At 33.7% G+C, this 16,728-nt stretch overlaps 1 protein-coding gene across 3 annotated transcripts in view; it reads left to right on the top strand.

Moving 5' to 3' along the window:
* DHX9 (DExH-box helicase 9) overlaps positions 1–16,728 on the top strand; it is a 41,810-nt gene that overhangs the window by 15,601 nt on the left and 9,481 nt on the right. For all 3 annotated transcript variants that reach the window (XM_051998812.1, XM_051998811.1, XM_051998813.1), the window contains 8 exons: positions 3,538–3,679; positions 4,986–5,068; positions 6,746–6,902; positions 10,510–10,610; positions 12,711–12,924; positions 13,138–13,232; positions 15,142–15,215; positions 15,655–15,807. In XM_051998812.1, the coding sequence (XP_051854772.1) occupies positions 3,538–3,679; positions 4,986–5,068; positions 6,746–6,902; positions 10,510–10,610; positions 12,711–12,924; positions 13,138–13,232; positions 15,142–15,215; positions 15,655–15,807 (1,019 nt within the window). The remainder of the gene's footprint in view (positions 1–3,537; positions 3,680–4,985; positions 5,069–6,745; positions 6,903–10,509; positions 10,611–12,710; positions 12,925–13,137; positions 13,233–15,141; positions 15,216–15,654; positions 15,808–16,728) is intronic.

Genomic DNA, 16,728 nt, shown 5'->3' with positions numbered 1-16,728 from the left:
ATTAAAAAATTGTCTTAATGTTAGTCACCTCCTCTAAAGTTGTTGTCTTGTGAGATATTTTGATATTTCATTGATATTTGTTTTTCCACTTTTTTGGCATTAGCACAGTTGGATAAATTACATAGGAGGAATAACTCTCATCTTGTCTCCAGATATTATTTTGATCAATGTTCTTACTTAGTAAGGCAGGATTAACCAGTATTAGGAAAGGTCCCATCAAACTATCTTTCTATAGTATGAACCATGACTTTGTTTTGAGAAAGCCACGTATCCTGATTATCCTTTTTTAATTTATGTTGGGTCACACTGGAACACTCAAAAGTTCCATAAACTTGAATTCTCAATTTCTGCATTTCATATTTGTTTCTTATCTTTAAATTTGTGGTAAAGTATCAAAGCATTTCAAGAACTACTTATTTGGCATAGGCACTGGGTTTTCCTATGCAAAAGATTCCTTTACATAAAGCATGATACCTTAATTAATTAATGCTAGATAATTTTTACATTAAAAAAAAAGTTTGCATCATAAGGTCTTTTTCAATCCTTGTCCTAGATCTCATTTTTTTTTAATATTTTATTTTATTTTATTTAATAATAACTTTATATTGACAGAATCCATGCCAGGGTAATTTTTTTACAACATTATCCCTTGCACTCGCTTCTGTTCCGATTTTTCCCCTCCACCCCCTCCCCTAGATGGCAAGCAGTCCTATATATGTTAGATATGTTGCAGTATATCCTAGATACAATATATGTTTGCAGAACCGAACAGTTCTCATGTTGCACAGGGAGAATTGGATTCAGAAGGTAAAAGTAACCTGGGAAGAAAAACAAAAATACAGATAGTTCACATTCGTTTCCCAGTGTTCTTTCTTTGGGTGTAGCTGCTTCTGTCCATCATTTATCAATTGAAACTCAGTTAGGTCTCTTTGTCAAAGAAATCCACTTCCATCAGAATACATCCTCATACAATATTGTTGTTGTTTTTGTTTTTGTTTTTGTTTTTTAATTTAATTTTATTTAATAATAACTTTGTATTGACAGAATCCATGCCAGGATAATTTTTACACAGCATTATCCCTTGCAATCACTTATGTTTTGTTTTTTCCCCTCCCTCCCTCCCCCCCCCCCCCAAGATGGCAAGCAGTCCTATATATGTTAAATATGTTGCAGTATATCCTAGATACAATACATATTTGCAGAACCGAACAGTTCTCCCGCTGCACAGGGAGAATTGGATTCAGAAGGTAAAAATAACTCAGGAAGAAAATCAAAAATCAAATAGTTCACATTCATTTCCCAGTGTTCCTTCTTTGGGTGTAGCTGTTTCTGTCCATCATTTATCCAATGAAACTCAGTTAAGTCTCTTTGTCAGAGAAATCCACTTCCATCAGAATACATCCTCATACAATATCGTTGTTGAAGTGTATAATGATCTCCTGGTTCTGCTCATCTCACTTAGCATCAGTCCATGTAGGTCTCTCCAAGCCTCTCTGTATTCATCCTGCTGGTCATTCCTTACAGAGCAATAATATTCCATAACACATACCACAATTTACCCAGCCATTCTCCAATTGATGGGCATCCATTCAATTTCCAGTTTCTAGCCACTACAAACAGGGCTGCCACAAACATTTTGGCACATACAGGTCCCTTTCCCTTTAGTATCTCTTTGGGGTATAAGCCAAGTAGTAGCACTGCTGGATCAAAGGGTATGCACAGTTTGATAACTTTTTGGGCATAATTCCAGATTGCTCTCCAGAATGGTTGGATTCGTTCACAACTCCACCAACAATGCATCATTGTCCCAGTTTTCCCGCATCCCCTCCAACATTCATCATTATTTTTTCCTGTCATCTTTGCCAATCTGACAGGTGTGTAGTGGTATCTCAAAGTTGTCTTAATTTGCATTTCTTTGATCAATAGTGATTTGGAACACTTTCATATGAGTGGTAATAGTTTCAATTTCATCATCTGAACATTGTCTGTTCATATCCTTTGACCATTTATCAGTTGGAGAATGGCTTGATTTCTTATAAATTAGCGTCCATTATCTATATATTTTGGAAATGAGGCCTTTATCAGAACCTTTAACTGTAAAGATGTTTTCCCAGTTTGTTGCTTCCCTTCTAATTTTGTTTGCATTAGTTTTGTTTGTACAAAGGCTTTTTAATTTGATATAATCAAAATTTTCTATTTTGTGATCAGTAATGGTCTCTAGTTCATCTTTGGTTACAAATTTCTTTCTCCTCACAAGTCTGAGAGATAAACTATCCTATGGTCCTCTAATTTATTTATAATCTCGTTCTTTATGCCTAGGTCATGGACCCATTTTAATCTTATCTTGGTATATGGTGTTAAGTGTGGGTCCATGCCTAATTTCTGCCATACTAATTTCCAGTTATCCCAGCAGTTTTTATCAAATAATGAATTCTTATCCCAAAAGTTAGGATCTTTGGGTTTGTCAAACACTAGATTGCTATAGTTGACTATTCTGTCTTATGAACCTAACCTTTTCCACTGATCAACTAATGTATTTCTTAGCCAATACCAAATGGTTTTGATGACTGCTGCTTTATAATATTAGATCAGGTACAGCTAGGCCGCCTTCATTTGATTTTTTTTTTTCATTAATTCCCTTGAGATTCTCGACTTTTTATTGTTCCATATGAATTTTGTTGTTATTTTTTCTAGATCATTAAAATATTTTCTTGGAAGTCTGATTGGTATAGCACTAAATAAATAGATTAGTTTAGGGAGTATTGTCATCTTTATTATATCCGCTCGGCCTATCCAAGAGCACTTAATATTTTTCCAGTTATTTAAGTCTGACTTTATTTGTGTGGAGACTTTTTTGTAATTTTGCTCATATAATTCCTGACTTTCCTTTGGTAGACGATTCCCAAATATTTTATGCTTTTTTTTTTTTTAATGGAATTTCTCTTTGTATCTCTTGTTGGATTTTGTTAGTGATGTATAAAAATGCTGAGGATTTATGGGGATTTATTTTGTATCCTGCTACTGTGCTAAAATTATGAATTATTTGTAATAGCTTTTTAGTAGAAAAGGCTCTGAGGTTCTCTAGGTATACCATCATATCATCTGCAAAGAGTGATAGTTTGGTTTCCTCATTGCCTACTCTAATTCCTTTAATCTCTTTCTCGACTCTTATTGCAGAGGCTAGTGTTTCTAATACAATATTGAATAATAATGGTGATCGTGGGCAACCTTGCTTCACTCCAGATCTTACTGGGAAAGGTTCCAGTTTTTCCCCATTGCATGTGATGCTTACTGAAGATTTTAAATATATGCTCCTGACTATTTTAAGGAAAAGTCCATTTATTCCTATGCTCTCAAGTGTTTTTATTAGGGATGGATGTTGGATTTTATCAAATGCTTTTTCTGCATCTATTGAGATGACTAGATCTCATTTTTTAAAAAATGTATTGTGCAACAAATTTTAATAATTCTGAAATACATAGCAGTTGAAACAAAGTGATTGAATGAGTTAATTTTCATTTTACTTTTTCTCTTCAGCCCAGGAGAATCAGTGCAGTTTCTGTGGCAGAACGTGTTTCTTATGAGAGAGGAGAAGAACCTGGGAAAAGCTGTGGCTACAGTGTACGATTTGAGTCCGTACTTCCCCGGCCTCATGCCAGTATTATGTTCTGTACTGTAGGTTCGTACCGGCTTTTTGGAGTCTGACTTTGTCTTGTCATTGTCTTATAGTTAAATTGTAGTGTGTCCCTAAGAGAAATAGATGTGTCCTGGAATGGTAAATTGGAGGTGAAAGAGGCCTTAGTTCTAGTCCATTCCCCTTAATTTTTTGAGACTGGATCTCTCAGGCTGCACATTCAGTTGCCTTTCATATCTTTGTCTTGTTCTTTTTCTGATTGGCTCAGATCTGTCACCCTCTCTTTGGGCAGTCTGACAATGTACTTCTCCATTCCTCCCTCAGGGGTGACCACATGAGTATCAGACTTGGTGTAACCCCAACTGGTCATTTTCTAGCCCAAGTGATCCATAATCTCAGTCTTCCTTTGTAGCAGGAATTATAGGCATGTGCTATTTATCACATATTCCTTTACTTTACATATCGGGGGTGCTCAGAAGTGTCTAAAATCACATAAGGGAGGGAATAAGTGGCAAGATTAAATTCAAGGCTTCTTGATTCTTCAAACTCTTACACTGTAATGTCAAAAGATATTGAGAATAGTAGTGTGGGGGAACCCTGGGTTTGGAATTCATTTGAGAATAAAAAAATATAACATTCATTCAGATATCTTGCTATCTTTTTGAATTAACAGTAGGATGGGCTGACTTGAGATAATGAATAAGTTGGTCTTTTTGCACATCTTTTTTGGATCACCACTTGTCATGTATATTGGAGGAAGCATCCTTTTTCAACTTATAGTTTGAATAGACTGAGGTGTTTTCCAGTTTTCATTCTGTTAAATGATTTCATTTCTACTAGAATATGCAATAAACCTATTGGACATGCTTAAATTAGAGAAAATAAAAATGAAACTGACTAAATTGGGGCTTCCTGAGTACTTTTCAATACAGGCTTTCATTTCAATTTTTTTACCATTTTCCAGCCACTTGAATATGTTTGTTTTTTGTCTCTTTTTCTGTTCATAATATTGGTTTAGATAAAAGATTTGGAATTGTCATTGCACATCTAATTTTTCTTAAATAGTGTTAATATTATCTAATAATAATAGCATATTTATAGTACTTTCATGTTTGCGGAGCACTGCACATGTTTGCTTGTTTGATCCTCAAAACAGCCATATAAGCTAAATGATATCAGTATCCATATTTTAAATGAGGAAACTGAGATGCTCAGGTTAATTGACTTGCTTAGGGTCACTCAACTAGGCTCTCTTGGAGTTAGGATTGAACGTGTGATTGATCTAACATTGATATGCTTTTAAATATCAATCAATGACCACTCAGTTTATTCTGAATTTTTTCCCCCCAAGGTGTACTACTGAGGAAATTAGAAGCAGGCATCCGTGGAATCAGTCATGTAATTGTAGATGAAATCCATGAAAGAGACATTAATGTAAGTAATTTTGAGGTTTTTCCCTTATCCTCAGCTTTATCAAAGAAAACAAGTGATGCTTTCTTAATTGGGGGAGCTATGGTAGAAATTTTCTTATTTTCTAAAGATGCATATTGAATCATCTTTAAAGATTTTGTCCTTAATGTGAGGTTGTCTGACCTGTTGAACAAGATATCTAGTATTCTTTTAGCTTTTGACATTTCATAAAGGAGTGGCAATTTTTTTTTTTTTCAAACAGGTTATTAACCATGCGTTTTGATAGTTGATAGTATTTTATTGCTGGTTATTTTAAAAGTTTTTTTAGACTTAGAAAAGTAATTTTTCATTATAAGTTTTAGTCATTTTCTATATTGATGTAAATTATAAAGTGTAATTGAAGTAATAATAAGCTCATTTAAAAAACCTTTTGATTATTGTCTCTTTCAAAATAGTGTCCTTTGGAAACTATATAGTTGTTCCAGTAGTGTTATTAGAATATTTTCAGACCGATTTTACCTCCAGAATATTTCCTCTTCCTCCTTCTTCTCATCTTCTTCCTCTTTTTCCTTCTCCTCCTCCTCATCCTATTTTTCTTCTTTCTTTTTTCTTCTTTTTCTTTCTCTTTCTCTCTCTTTTTTCTTGTTCTCTTCTTCTTTTTCCTTCTTTTTCTTCTCTTCTTCTTCTTCATCTTCTTCTTCGATTCCTTCTCCCCTTCTCATTCTCTTCTTCCTCTTCTTTCTTCGCCTTCTTCTTCCCTTCTCCTTTTTTTCTTCCTCCTCTTCCAACTCCTCTTCTTCTTCCTCCTTTCTCCTCTTTTTTCCCCCCTCTCCTCTTCTTCCTCCTCCACTGTTTTCCCTCCACCTCCTTCACTTTTTTTTTCTGCTTCCTTCTCCCTCACTTTCTCCTTCTTCTTTTAGAAATAATTTCCATATGTATTATTGAGCTTTTTCTATAGACCAGGATACTTAATTTCTCTTTCTGGGAATCTCTACTAAGTTTGATAAATTTTAATTTTTTTTTTAATAATCTGAATCCCTCCATAAACATATTTTCAAATAAATGAACAAAATTTCAAAAAGAAAAAAAAAAAAAAAGAATATTTTCAGACCTTTGTCTGGAAAGCCTATGTTGTTCAATTAAATTTTATTTTCATAGCAAACAGTAATATTTTCTCCTACTTTGCTTCCTCACTAAAATTAGGGGGAAATGAAATATCTTTGTAACAAATATTGTCACGTAAAACAAATTCCCAAATTGAAATGTCTTTAAGATTTTTCATTCTCTGTATTGAATTCATCTCTTCTTAGTAGTTCATTAACAACTCACCATCTTTTGAATTATAATTCATTGGTGACAGATCTTCATTTCTTGAAAATGGGTTTGATTTTGAGTAATTGTCAAATGTCATAGTTATGTCATTATCAAACAGATTATTATCATACACAGAAAATCCATTATTTTATCATGTATAACTACTCCTTACATATTGCAATTCATCTATGCCTTAGAATAAAAATCCTGGTAGTTTCTTTGAAGCACAGAGAGGTTGAATTGAACTTCTCCCTTAACTATTTTATATCCTAAGAGGGATTTGAACCCAGATATTTGTTAATCCCATTAGACATAAACTATGCCATTCTACTTATGGTAAATAGTGATATGTTCTTTTTCTGCCATCTTGCTCTCCAATTTCTACAGACTGACTTTCTTTTGGTGGTGTTAAGGGATGTAGTCCAGGCTTATCCTGAAGTACGCATTGTCCTCATGTCTGCTACCATTGATACCAGCATGTTCTGTGAATATTTCTTCAATTGTCCTATCATCGAAGTCTTTGGAAGAACTTACCCAGTTCAAGGTTAGCTATTAAACTGAAAATACAGTGGTCTTTTTTTTTTCCTTTTGTAAATCATTGTTTAAAACCTCTTCATCGTATAGTGATACTGATAAATTTTCCTCTGACTCTGATTCCATTTAGAGTTTTCTTGGCAAAGATCCAGGAGTGGTTTGCTTATTCTTTCTTCAGCTGATTTTAATGAGGAATTGAGGTAGACAGGGTTGACTTGACTTGTCTAGGATCATACAGCCACTAAGTATCTGAGACCAGATTTGAACCCTAAAAGGAAAGGAAGATCTTTCCTGACTCCCAGCCTGGCATTTTATCCACTGTACCATCTAGATACTCTTATACTAATAAACATTGAAGATGACAGTGTTAGAGGTTAATTGCCTTCGCAGTTGCACAACATTATATTTCTTTACAACATAATACTTGTTTTGGTAGGTAAAGAAGTTGGAATCACTGTACTGATAGTGGCAGTAGAAATTTAATTTATGAAATTAGTGAGGACAAGTGTGGTCTAAATTCTTAAGAACCAATGATTTAAGATTCATGAGATCAGGGGCTTGCTTAGTCTTGGCTCTACCTCATTTATTGTATCACTTTAAGGAAGTTGGACAACTTAAAGCTTTTTTCCTTTGTCCACAAAAAGATGGGCGCTTAGATTAATAGTCTCAATAAATTCCTTAAGGCTTAAAAAAAACCAGCGCTTTGTAATTGTAGACCAATATTATCAGTGGCACATTAATGTCTAACATATATAAGTAGATGGGCAGGTAGGTGGTGAAGTGGATAGAGCAATGGGCTTGGAATCAGGAAGGTTCTTTTTTAGTTCAAATCTGGCCTTAGACTTACTATGTGATCCTGGAAAAGTAGCTTAATCCTGTTTGCCTCCTTTTTGTCATCTGTCAAATGAACTAGAGAAGGAAATGGCCAAACAAATCCAGTGTTTTTGCCAAGAAAACCCCAAATTGGGTCACAGAGTTATAAACATCTGAACAACAAACTACCTTAAGTGGAGGCAGTAAAAGAATAAAACAGTTAAATAGTAAAGTTGCTTTAGCTAGAACTTTTTCTAACCGTTGCTTGGAAACAGTCATTTCGTTTCCAGCTTTTTAAACTGATTGCATCCCCATATAAGGTCTCAATGATTGTGGATGTTGCAGAATTATGGTTTATTATTAGTAGTAAGTTTTGATTTGCATTTGGCATTTATTTTATATTGCATTTTTTAATTTTTATTTTATATGCATCTGTACCTGGAGTCATAAAAATTTCTTGGGCGAAAAAGGGTCATGAGTGGAAAAAGTTTAAGAAGCCCTGATTTAGTTCATGTAGTAGTATTGATTTTATACTGTTCATAGCATTTCATTGTAAGGATTACAAAAACATTTTTATCTTCCCTTCATATCATTGTGAGATATTGTAATGAAATTTTAAATTACAATGGTTTGAAAAATTAACCAAAGGTTAATAGTTAAAAAGAAGAAAAGTATTGGTTAGCATATAGACATGGGAATGTCTTTTTTTTTTTTTTTTTTTTTTAAGATTTTTTATTTTTTTATTTTAATTTTATTTTATTTAATAATAACTTTGTATTGACAGAATCCATGCCAGGGTAATTTTTTACAACATTGTCCCTTGCACTTGCTTATGTTTCGTTTTTTTCCCCTCCCTCCCTCCACCCCCCCGCCCCCCAAGATGGCAAGCAGTCCTATATATGTTAAATATGTTGGAGTATATCCTAGATACAATACATATTTGCAGAACCGAACAGTTCTCCTGTTGCACAGGGAGAATTGGATTCAGAAGGTAAAAAATAACTCGGAAAGAAAATCAAAAATGCAAATAGTTCACATTCGTTTCCCAGTGTTTCTTCTTTGGGTGTAGCTGTTTCAGACATGGGAATTTCAAGCCCATCTTAGTGAGAAATTTTAGTTTGTATCCGCTGTAAGTCAAGTGATAACCTCTAAACAAAGATCTCTTTAAAAATCTTGCATTTTTATATCACCTTCATTTCCCAATATATACCTACTCCTCTCAGAACCATTGATTTTGTACAAAGAATAAAACAGAGAATAATGCTTTTGAGTTAACAAGCTTTTTATTAAGGGCTGCTCTGTGCCAGGCATTGTTCTGTGTGCTGAGAATACAAAGAAAGCTTTTTTCAGAAATTTGTCCATGCTGTCAAAAAGTTCACAGTTTGTGGAAGAGACAACTCTGTAAAACAGATAATTCTAGTGCTTTCTCTTTTAATTATTTCCTATTTATCCTGTTTTATAAGTTTGTACATATTTGTTTGCTTATTGTCTCCTCTGGATAGGTTGTGTTCCTTGAGGATGAGGACTGTCTCTTGTCTTTCCCTACTCCTTAACGTAGTGCCTGGCACATAGCAGGCACTTAAAAAATGTTTATTGCTACTTCTAAGAATAAATAAGATACTGAACATAATCAAGAGAGGGAAGAGTCCTATCATTCTATAGGGTATTATAAAGTCTCGTACAAGATGGATTTAGGAACATTTGTATGAACAACAACATGGAAACCTGTGCCATAGTATAATTGTAGCAAATGGTGTAAGAAGAGACAGACCAATCAGAAGCCTATTTCAGTAGTGTAGGAATGAGGTGATGGAGGAAAGGGAACTAGTACAAGCTGGGATATGCTGCTAAGTGTTTTATTTCACCACACTTTAATTTACTGTCATAACTAAGTCTAGCCCTAATTTTTAACATTTGCTGATTTCAATGTGTAAATGCTCTCCCTGAAAATTTTAATTTAAACCTAGTTTTTGAAGTCTCTTGGAGCTGATACCATCCAGAAGATTCTTATGTATAAGAGATGATAGAACTTAGTAGCAACATAGATCAGAAAGAGGGGTGAAAGAAATTGAGGCGCTGAGAATGACATGCCCAGCTTATGAGCCTGGATGAGTGAAGGGACTGGTGTTCTGGAAACTAGGACATTCAGGAAAGGGAAAGGGCTGGAGGAAAAGATTAAGTTCAATTTTGGACATGTTGAGTCTATAGGACATCCAGTATGAGATGTCCAATAAATAAACAGACAGAGATGCAAGACTGGAAGTCAGGAGGCAGGTGAATAATTTGACTAACTGGGATGATAGGGATTGTTATTCAAAACTGTTTCCTGCCAGAAAGCCAGGCAAAGTCAACTCATAAAAGCAACTGATAAGAATTTCTTTAGTGAGTGATTTGGTTTCTTGAGTATGTCCCATTGAATGAAAGGCAGAGATGTTAGTTGAAAGGCATTGCTGGTGGGAGTTGGATGTTACAGACCTTTCTGCTTTATACAACAGGATGTCCCAAATGTCTTGGTGAAGTTCTAAGCATTCACAGATTAGAAATGCATTAAGATTTATCCTTGTTTATTTAAAATGGATAGTAGGGTCAAATAAAACATGTATGTTGTTTTCCAGGGAGAAGAAAACTGAAAAGTAATCATTAACACTGACATTGAACCAATTTTATTGGGCTTAGGGATATAGAAGTAAGATTATGAAACATTGAAGAAACATTGAATATGATAGGTTGCTAACCTAGGTTGATTCAGAACAGCTTCATTTTGAAAAATGATTGGTCATTTTGTACTGTAACTGTTCTTTCAGAGTATTTTCTAGAAGACTGTATTCAGATGACCCAGTTTATTCCTCCACCAAAAGACAAGAAGAAAAAGGACAAAGATGATGATGGTGGAGATGATGATGATGTAAGTGGATTTTGTAATGTTTTTTAGACATACACATATAGAAACAAAATTATTTTTTAATAAAATCTTCCTTCTTAAAAAAAAAAAAAAAGCCTGTATCAAATAAGCAATTAAAACAATTTTTGTCTATTAGAATCTCAAAGTCTTTCAGAGTTGTGGTCTTGTTCCTTCTATTCATTTATTTCATCAATTCATGTAAGTCATAGGTTTCTCTGAAACTACCTTTAATATTTTTCTATCATAATTTTTTCAGTCATTTTCCAATTAATGGGCACTCCCTTATTTATAGTTTTATGTCACCACAAAAACAGCTAATGTAAATGTTTTTGCAAGTAAAGGTTCTTTTCCTCTTGGGGGGTGGTGGTGGTATTGACTTAGAACTTTCCTTGGTGAAAAGGAAAAGTATGTATAGTTTAGTAACTTGATTTGCAAAGTTCCAACCAGCTTTTCATAAAAGCTGAAACAATCAATTATTCCTATATAATGTGTTATAAGTTCTACTTTGTCAAAATCAATGAAAATATATTTAAGCATTTACTACATGTCATTGCTAAGTCCTGGGGATTGAAATATCCCCGAAAACATATTTGCCCTCAAGTCTAATGGAGAAAGCAACATATAAACAAGATAGGATAAATTGGAGAGAATCTCTAAAGAACGAAATCACTAACATTAAGAGGTACCAAGAAAGACTTCTTGCAGAAGAGAAGGTTGAATTTTTAACTAAGGCTTGAAGGAGATCAGGAAATGGAGATGTGGAGAGAGAAAATTTCAAGAAGGGAGCACAGCTAGTGAAAATATAAGGAGTTGGAAGTTGCAGTGTCTTATTCTTAGAGCAACAAGGAATCAAACATCACTGGTTCACTGAGGTGGAGGGTGGGAGGGAATGACATAAAATGCCCAAAAATTAGAGAGTTAGAAAGGGATGAGGGTACCAAAAAAAAGTTAAATTGAATTTTTAAAAATTCATTATAGTGTTCTCTTTTTTAAAAAATAAAGTTTTTCATATTCTCTCATCTCTCAGCCCCTCACTCATCCACTGGGAAGGCAAAGAATATATCAGTTATATTGGTTATATCTGAGAGTCATCTCATAGTGATAATTGAACATGGGAGCTGATGAAATCAAGGGATATTGAATAAAGAAAAAATTAGGGCCAGAGATTTGGGGTTCATATGCAATTAATAGTCATGTGTGGTCTGGATTCTAGTTTCTTAAATTGTGATTCATGACTCCTTGTGGGGACTCATGACTCAGTGCAGGGATTGTGAAATTATGATTTTATTATCAATAAATGTTTGATTTATATGCCTATATTATAATTTGGAATCATAAAAATTTCTTGGGTGAAAAGAGGTTACAAGTGGGAGAAGTTTAAGAAGGACTGCTCTAGATGAATATCCATCATAGGAAATAGAAAAGGAATGATCAGAGAGCAAGCAAACCAAGAGGGAACAGTTTCAGAAAAGCCTGAACAATAACAAAAAGATAATTGACACTGTCAAAGGATGCAAATGGGTCAAGTATGATAAGATTTGAGAAAAAGTCATTAATAAGAGATTACTCGGGATAAGATATGTTTTAATTGAAGGATGATGAAGTCTGATTAGATTATTAACACTTAGAGGAAAATACTGATTGTAGATAGCCACCCAAAAAGGAAAGTATGTAGGAAAATAATCATAGACTTTAGAGAAATGTGATTCCTTGAGGAAGGCCTAAAAGGGGAATATTTTATTTTGTAGAAGAAAGTCATAGTTAGACATTCCAGAATCCAAAAATGAGTTTTTATCTTGACAACTTTCAGAATAACCAGAATTGACCACTAAGTAAAGAGAACTGCATAATTGTAAATACTATTTATTCTCACTGGAAGTGTTTTTGTTCTTAGTCCTTCAACCCACCCTAAGTTTGAAAGATTGTAAAAATCAAAGAGTCTTTGGGAATGAGTCTTAAATTGTGAGGAGAAAAAAAAAAGTAATGGCTGTTGTCAAATGAGCATAATTTATTGGGTAGACTATGTTGCCCCATCATTTAGATTGCTGCTAGATCTAGAAAAGGGATTGTGCTGTAATGATAAATTATAAATTTATCTTTCAGGCAAACTGTAACCTAATCTGCAGTGATGAATATGGTCCAGAGACAAAGCGATGCATGGCACAGATGAATGAGAAAGAAACTCCATTTGAACTCATCGAGGCACTTCTAAAGTATATTGAGACCCTTAATGTTCCTGGAGCAGTGCTGGTTTTCCTTCCTGGCTGGAACTTAATATATACTATGCAAAAGCACTTAGAAATGAATCCCCATTTTGGTATGGCTGTCTTAATTTTTCATTTATCTTACAGTAGTAAAGTATATGTATGTCTGTATTGCAGATAGTCTGGGGACAGGCATTGGGAACTAAATGTGGAAAAGATGGAATTAGTATTGTCAATTGATGTTCAGTGTATATGAAAGTGGAGTAGTAGGAGAGAAAATTCAAATCAAGGTCTTGGTTTCAACTCAACATATATTTTTGTTTTAGGAAGCCACCGGTATCGGATTCTTCCCCTGCATTCTCAGATTCCTAGAGAGGAACAGCGAAAAGTGTTTGATCCAGTACCAAATGGAGTAACCAAGGTAGATATTAAATAATAAAATTGACAGCATGTAGTGGCTGTTATTTATATACTTATGTAATTTACATAGCAATTTATACTTGATTTTCAATAAAGACCATTGGAAACTCTTTGAATAGAAAGATTATGCTCTTGTCTTGGCATTGTGCTTGTACATGATAAATAACAAAATTCTTTCAGTTTTGTTTTGTTTTTAAGAGAGCAATCTATTTTCTCCCCATAAAGTTTTTAGGTGATTTTTAAAAATTGACTTTCTACTCTCAACACATTCATCCTTTGATCTGTAGTCAGCTGACAAGTGTTGGGAATTTTACTTCCATTGTATTCTTCTATCTGTCTCCTTTACATATAGATTGCCACCATCCTACTTCAGATTTGCTTTAATAAACTTTTGTTTTGGTCCCCTTTCAGCTTTCTCTGCTAATCCAGTCTTTTTTTTTTTTTTTTTTTTTTTAATTTTTATTTAATAATTACTTTATATTGACGGAATCCATGCCAGGGTAATTTTTTTTTTTACAACATTATCCTTTGCACTCATTTCTGTTCCAGTTTTTTTCCCCTCCCTCCCTCCACCCCCTCCCCTAGATGGCAAGCAGTCCTTTATATGTTGGATATGTTGCAGTATATCCTAGATACAATATATGTTTGCAGAACCGAACAGTTCTCTTGTTGCATAGGGAAAATTGGATTCAGAAGGTATAAATAACCCGGGAAGAAAAACAAAAATGCAGATAGTTCACATTCGTTTCCCAGTGTTCTTTCTTTGGGTGTAGCTGCTTTTGTCCGTCATTTATCAATTGAAACTCAGTACAAATCCAGTCTTCATGTAGTCATCAAAATAGTCTATTAAGCAGTATTACATAGCTTATTCAGAGATATTACAATATAAAAATAATACTAATGGTTAATTCAAATGCTTATTGAGTACTATGTGGCCCACACTATGTTAGATGCTTGGGATATTAAAAGAGAAAATGAAATCGATCCATTGTCCTTAATGAGCTGATCTCACTGGAGAAAAATCTTGTGTATGGAAAAAATGTGTATATAGATGTATACACATATTTTGAATAGATAGAAAGTTCAGGTCTGAATTATTTCCTTTGTTCAAAAACCTTTGGTGAGTATAATGCAGAAATTCTTAAGTTTAAAATCTAAGATCTTTCACTGTCATTATCCAAATACCTTTTACAGCCCTAGCTTCACCTTAATTTTCTATATTAACTCTGCTCTACCCAGAATTGTGAAGCAGTACTTGTCAGGCAGAGATCTGTAGTATATCAAGTGATGTAATAGATGTAACATTGAGCTTGTAGTTAGAAACATACACATTCCAATTCAGCCTCAAATGCTTGCTAGCTACCTAATCCTGGATAAATCACTTTAACCCTCTCTCTACCTCAGTTCTTATAATCTGTAAAATGGGGGTGATGATAATAGCACCCACTTCCAAGGCTGGTTATAAGGGTAAAATGACATTTTTTAAAAAGCACTTTGCAAATATTAGAATGTTAGCTATTATTGTCAATCAAACTATATTATTCTTTGTTTCTCAAGTTCAAATTTGATCTTTTGAAATTTCATGTATTTTTGAAGGCTTTCTTCTATGCCTGGAATGTACTTCCTCATTTTTTTTTCAGAATTCTTTGAGGTTGAGATCAGATGCATTTTTGTCTGCACCACTTTTCTTGAGCTCTCATAATTGAGTATTCTAGAATACTTTGAAATTATTTTCCCCATCATACTGAAACTTTTTTGGTATTTAATTATTTGTTGTTTAGTATGATATAGCTTTTTTTTTTCCCCAAGAAGGGACACTTAATAGACATACCTAAGTATATAATAAAATAATGTGTACTTGTAGGGTCGTAATGTTTGTTGATTCAAAATCCACCTCTTTTCCTTCATAGGTTATTTTGTCTACAAATATTGCTGAGACCAGCATTACCATTAATGATGTCGTTTATGTTGTTGACTCCTGCAAGTGAGTTTCTCATGTACTATTTTTGTCCTGAAAATAATGAATTATGTTTAGAACACATCAATAATTTTTAACATCTGTGGTTCTTTGTAGTTTCTCATATTTTCTTAGTTATATTGCCATTGTAGAATCTTTAAGTCTTTGATAAACATGTTTCCTATTAGGATTCCTAATTTGTCTCTGAGCAGTATGTAAAAATGTTTGTTTTAATGGCTTTAACCTATAGCTCTCTAGGAAGTGGCATTTGCGGCTAAAGGTACTGAGGAATAATGGGTTAAGTTCTAATGCTGTCTTGGATTAGTTAAGGAACCCTTAATGGCATCCTATATAATTATAGTTATTTGAAAGTCTCCTCACATGATTTGATCACACAAGTAAACAAATAATTTAATAATGTTTTGAAAACTAGAATTTCCAACTCCCAGTTGTTTCTCATCTTTAGGCAGAAGGTGAAACTGTTCACTGCTCACAACAACATGACCAACTATGCTACCGTATGGGCATCCAGAACAAATCTTGAACAACGGAAAGGACGAGCTGGTCGTGTACGACCTGGTTTCTGTTTTCATCTTTGCAGCAGAGCTCGTTATGATAGGTAAAACTATACATTGTATTTAGATAGGATTCCATTTTGTTTTAATATCTGAAAATGTAATGTTTCTCTGAAATACAAAAAGCACTTCATTAAAAATGTGAGATGCTAAAAAATTGAAAAGAGAACATGTGATATATTGAATGATAATTGAGACAACTGAAAAGTAGTCGTCAAGAAAGCTCAAATCAGTTATATAAAAATACATTGTTAAACCTGCTGGATTTAAAAAAATAGATATTCACATGAGTTCTATGATGGCAGCTACTGATTTATCAATATTTTATCAATTCAAAATTGATGGCTTATTTTTCCACTACCTATATTTCCCAATATAATAATTTTTAACTCAGTGCTGTTCCTTATAATAAAGAATCAAAAAAAATTGATTCAGCAAATCTAACCTGTATATCAAACAATCCCATACGTATAGTTTCCTGCAAAGGAGAAAGGGAGGTGCATTTTGATAATTCTTGGGATTAGGCTTCATTAAAATTTGGTAGCACCCGATTTTCTTGTTAAAAATAAACATGGATGTCATTTGGTTTTGTCATCTGTGTTTCCTACTATAGTTTTTTTTTTCCTCTCTTCTCCTATCCCCAAAAATACATTGTTATAAAGAAAGAAGAAACATAATTCAGCAAAGCTTTAAAAATCTGACAAAGTGTTTATGGCGTGTTTTATAGCCATATATCTCTTAATGTCTGCAAAGGAGCAGGAGAGGTCTCTTCTGTATCTTTGGGGAGAAGCTTAGTTATGTTTTGTGATTTTCAATTAATATTTAATAATAATAATGTTTGTATGGTGTTTAGTGAGTGCCAGGCATTGTGATAAGCATTTTATAGATATTGTTTTATTTGCTCTTCAAATTCACTACCTTCTTGGGAAGTAAGCACTATTAACTTATTTTATCTCCAAAGAAGG

The sequence above is a fragment of the Antechinus flavipes genome, chromosome 4, assembly GCF_016432865.1.
Source record: "Antechinus flavipes isolate AdamAnt ecotype Samford, QLD, Australia chromosome 4, AdamAnt_v2, whole genome shotgun sequence".
In the NCBI taxonomy this organism is placed as follows: domain Eukaryota; kingdom Metazoa; phylum Chordata; class Mammalia; order Dasyuromorphia; family Dasyuridae; genus Antechinus; species Antechinus flavipes.
The sequence above is the reverse complement of the archived record's forward strand: the minus strand, read 5'-3'. Positions and strand labels throughout refer to the sequence as shown.